General features: G+C 42.1%; 1 protein-coding gene across 1 annotated transcript; it reads left to right on the top strand.

The window, feature by feature from the left end:
- The first annotated feature begins 379 nt into the window (after positions 1-379).
- Positions 380-4,141, top strand: LOC118478146. Its single transcript, XM_035971109.1, has 2 exons — positions 380-487; positions 2,293-4,141. The coding sequence occupies exon 2, from the start codon at positions 2,325-2,327 to the stop codon at positions 3,588-3,590; it is 1,266 nt and encodes a 421-aa protein (XP_035827002.1). The 5' UTR covers positions 380-487; positions 2,293-2,324; the 3' UTR covers positions 3,591-4,141.
- The last annotated feature ends 753 nt before the right edge of the window (positions 4,142-4,894 follow it).

The following is a 4,894-nucleotide window of genomic DNA, read 5'->3' as shown; positions in this document are numbered from 1 at the left end:
GCCCATACTGTAATACTCCATAATTCGATTATTTGATTTAAGGTTTGAGATTTTCAAGAAAACAATTGAATTGATTTGCGACGATTATAATAGTCATAAGAAATATTTCGTTTGTCCTGCAACCAAACACACGGAGGTTTAAAAAAAATTAATTAAAAATAGTGCGTCTGCACGTCTGCGTGCGGGAGTGGAAGTAAGAATTTCTGGGGAAGTCGATTCATAAATTATACAAAACAGATAAAAATGAACTCCCCCACACTTAGACGGGAATGAATTTGAAAGTAAAACAATAACATTATAATTAAATCCCAACCGACTGAGAAAAAAAAACCGCATGCAGACAAAGCTGTTTCTCTTACAAGCACTCTTTTACGAAGAAAATCGTATCTGCAGTAGAAGTCCGTGATTCGTGCCAGAACAAAATCAAAACAAAAGGAGAAGGCGAAGGGTAGCGAAGTAGATCGAGCACTCTCTTGTAATCTGTTTGGTAAGTTGATACGTTCATTTTTGCAGGTTTCTAAATTCAAATCCTACTAGATCTATGCTGAGCCCTATACTTCTGCTTTATTAATTACAATGCAGACTTTTGAGAACGATGGTGGCCTAATTGAGCGTCCTGAGAAAGAAACGATTTCTCCATCCATTGTCTACGGTCACCCAGTCACTGAATCAGTTTCTTCTATGATAACTTCTGAACAAGAAGAACAGAGAAATCTCAGTTCAAGTATTTATGTTAAGTTAAAGCAGTCCCCAAAGTATTGCTTAATCAATCTATGCCACTTAGATCTCTATGTCACAACTGAATGCTTTCATTAGCCTATAGACCCTAGAATTTTTATTTTTTTAAGTTAGGCTAAATTTTTATTATTTTAAACTTTGACAGCGGCGATTGTGTCACGAAACGCTCGTCAATTTTTGGGCATGTGGAGTTATTGGTATCATCTTAAAGCTTGTTTATTTGTATTGCTTTCAATGAAAGAAAGCCATCTATCTTGAATAGAAGTCAAGATATTTGCGATCAGAGGGTCTCTGAATGCCGTTACACCAGGCACCTAGAATCTAGATCTAGTCTCAGTATCTACGTACATGGTAACCGGGCACCTAGTCTCAATATCTACGTTCACAGTAACTGTAATGAAAATAAATCAATATTTGTCCTATGCTGTCATTTGCTGAAGAAAAAAAAAGAAAGTCATACAAGAAGCATCTTGTCCCTATCGCCATCGTGACCCGACAGTGAACCTATGCATGTGCATCACATTGTGAGTACCGGTTGGGGTCACCAAAGTTCATTTAAAGTCTGTGCGCTGCGAAGTATAGGGCTCCGGAATGGGGGATTTTTTTTTTTTAAAGGTACAGTCGGGGGAGGGGTGGGGATGAAGGCAACACCGGATGACAAAAACTGAACGGAGTTCTGAACGGCCCGGTTACCGTGTACGTGACACTGAGACTACGTGCCCGGTTACTGGTTACCGTGTACGTAGACATTGAGGCTACATGCCCGGTTACCGTGTACGTAACACTAAGACTACGTGCCCGGTTGCTGGTTACCGTGCATATAGACACTGAGGCTAGGTGCCCGGTTACCGTGTACGTAGACACTCCGATTTGCGATTGTAGGAGGAGGGGTCGCCCAGTTTCAGTGGTAAAAATAGGGAGGAAATGGCCAACAAAGTTTGACAATTTCAATTGCAAGAGAGTCCCTGATAACGATAAAATTACATATTTTGTGCCTTTAATCAATGTTTTTCTGTGAAATTTACATGGAAATGTGTTTTTACATGGACACGAAAGGTGCTGAGACAAAAAACGAAAATTCGATAAAAATTTCCAAAGTGGTGGAAAAGTGCCAGTTTCTTCAAATTCATTATTTTGACAAGCGCCTGATTTCACAACGATGCCTCACAATTTTCTCGCTTGTTTTACTCTTGACACCAGACGACCCCCACCTCTTCAGTTGCAAATATCAACCTAACTGTGTTGCAAGGGGCCATAAGCCTATACAGCGCTGCTCATTTATTTTCTTACTTTTATTTTAGAGCCATGGTTGGTTGCTTGATACTGAGATTCTTGTGTGGGGTCATAAGTGTATGTTCTCATTCGGATGAGAGCAAATTTGCATGTTTCAGTATTTCAGCTGCTTTTAGTGTTTAGTTTTTTTGAAGTCCTGCTGTAAGGTTTCTGCCAAGACTGAAGAAACTCTGGTCAGTGTAAAGAATTAGATATTGCAGACAGTGAGCTTTTGTTTTATTCGTTCTTTGAAAATGTGTTGAATTTTGTTCTCTTTGTCAGGGCAACAGTACAAGCCTCAAAAACTCAGCGAGATGTCAGCGGTACGTTTGTCTCTGGAGAGGGAGCCAGGTCATGCTTCACGACATCCGGCACCCGTCGATCCCCTGAAATCTCTTGGAGTCTCTGCTCTCAAGACTTTACAACCAGATGGGAACTTTTTTTCCGACTGCACAAGCCCTAGAACTCCTCTTGACTCAGAATCAAATGCTATCCGCATGAGATCAAATTCTTCGAAAATTCAAACTGACCCACAGAAATCTGTGGACTGGAAACAGCCCGAGTCTGGACACAGAGTTGCTGGTTCCGATGTAGGTTCTTTTCCTCTAAACATGAACCCGACACAAATGGCGATACACACCGAGACTGAAAAGCTGGCCAGAATCTGTGGGACCTTCCCTGAAAGAAGCAGGGTTTCTCTAGTGAATTTCCCCTATGGAGAGGTTTCACCCAACTGCGTTTCTTCTCCTAGAGAATCCTTGACACCGTCCCGTAGAGGACGAGGGCGGAAGATCCTCGGGGCGAGGGCTCCACCGTGTAAAGACACCCAAGTGGCAACTCAAACTCAAACTCAAACCATGAACCCTGAGAGCCAAGCCCCGGATTCGCTCCTCCTCATCAAACAAGCAGTGCAGAACTTTTATGGCGGAGGAGCTGCCGCTGCTGCGGAAACACTTCCTGATTCATCCCACCATGACCATACCCCTCTTTATGTTGCCGACCTAAAGAAAACCCTTCCACCTGTACCGGAGGTTAAGAGGTCACCTGTTTCTGGGGGCCCAGAGGTCAAGGTGTCACCTATTTCAGGAGTCTCTGCGGTCAAGATGTCACCTGTTTCTGGCGTCTCAAAAGTCAAGATGCCACCAGTTTCCGGGGGTTCTGATGCCAAGATATCATCTATTTCTGATTTTGGGGCCTCTGGGTTCTCAAAGTCACTGACTGAGCCTAGATATAATGTGAAGACATCGGAAGAGCCAAGGGACATGCGAAATACCAACAAGTTTACTCAAATGGGAGCTTCTGCAGCTACAGGCACATCCACATATCCAAAAACACCCGATCACATGACACGTAAGATGGCCCCTAGTGGGTCTGGGAATCCTTCGCCTGCTTCTAATGCATGCACTTGTGTCCGCTCTTCAAAACTGATCCTGTGTCAAACGTGCGGAGAGACCATGCATGGGCGAGTGCGTCGAGTATGTCCCGTCCACCCATCCCAGATATTCCTTATGGATTTTGAGTTTTGTGGCAAATGTAAATGTAAGAATCTCAGAGAGATCTGTTCTACGCCCAGAGCATAAGTCATAAGGTTTATAGTGACTATCATCACTGTCATACATCAAGGTTACGTTGTGGGTAATTTAAGTTTTGAAAAGTGAAGGCGTTGGTTAGCTTTACTTTGTACATTGTTTTTAGTTTAAATATTTCAAATTCAGGATGACTGAAAGTATTGAATCTTCCAATTATGCTTTGTCAGTGGATGCATGATGTCCTTAAATTAGAAAAACCCATATGTGCAATCCATATTTGAATCTCTTCTGGTAGTGTGGGCATTCCACTCATACTCCATATATATATATATATATCCACTGGAAGTCATGTCTACACTGATCTAAAAATAATGAGTTTTATTACAGTACATTTGATCTTTCATGGATGCAAAGTTAACTCTTGAGCACTCTGTTGTTCCTGAGCTTTTGGCTGTAGACTCTATGTTGTGCCGGGCACAGTAGAATCGGGCGCTTGTCAATTTGGGGGCACCCTCCCCTGGGGTGATGCCGCTTACTGAAGTGTCATTAGGCCATTCCCAAAGGGGGGACATTAACTTGTTCTTATGCACAGTAGAATTGTAAATGGGCTGATTCAAGGTCATGCTCATAACTGTGCCTGAGCTGCAACAGGGAACTGCTGCTTTTTCTTTCCTAGTCCTTGCTATCGTCATTTTTCCTCTACTTCTTTTTAAAAATGTTTGTCGCACTCTTGTGACCCGCTGCTTCCGGGATGCCTTGATAGTCGAAGCAGACTTTGTGCTGTTGAAGCTAGAGGGGTGAGCAGAGTAAGCCTGATTCCCTGTAAGGACTTCTCTGTTGACATCCACCCCTTGGCGCTCATATGACCTTATGTATTCGTGAGTGCCTTAAAACCTCTACTAGAACATAAACATAAACAAATTTTGGGGCAAATTGAGTTATTAGTATCAACTTAAAGCTTTTTCATTTGTCTTACTTTTTGATGAGAGAAATTATACCCATCTATCTTGAATAGAAGTCGACTGGTTTCAGAGGTAAAATTAGCGAGAAAATGGCCTCCAAAGTTCCGTAACGTTCATAGATTGAGAGCCCTTGGGAACATAAAATATACATCTTTTGTGCTTTTACTCAAGTTTTTCCAGTAAAAACCACACCAAAATGTGTTTGGTTTTGAGCAAAAAAAAGTAAAATTGGATGAAAATTGCCAAACCAACGGAAAATTGCCAGTTTCTTCGATTTCATTATTTTGACAAGCGCCTGATTTCACCATGATGCCTCACATATTGATCTACAACTTGCCAGCCTGATAGTGATACACAATGTCAGATGCGCGCATTTGTTCTCTTTATCTGTCT

Source organism: Aplysia californica, unplaced genomic scaffold, assembly GCF_000002075.1.
Source record: "Aplysia californica isolate F4 #8 unplaced genomic scaffold, AplCal3.0 scaffold00378, whole genome shotgun sequence".
NCBI lineage: Eukaryota > Metazoa > Mollusca > Gastropoda > Aplysiida > Aplysiidae > Aplysia > Aplysia californica.
This window is presented reverse-complemented; position numbering and strand designations above follow the sequence as displayed.

Excerpts from the sequence above, each read along its gene's own strand:
- LOC118478146 (XM_035971109.1), top strand. The coding sequence starts at position 2,325 with ATGTCAGCGGTACGTTTGTCTCTGGAGAGGGAGCCAGGTCATGCTTCA.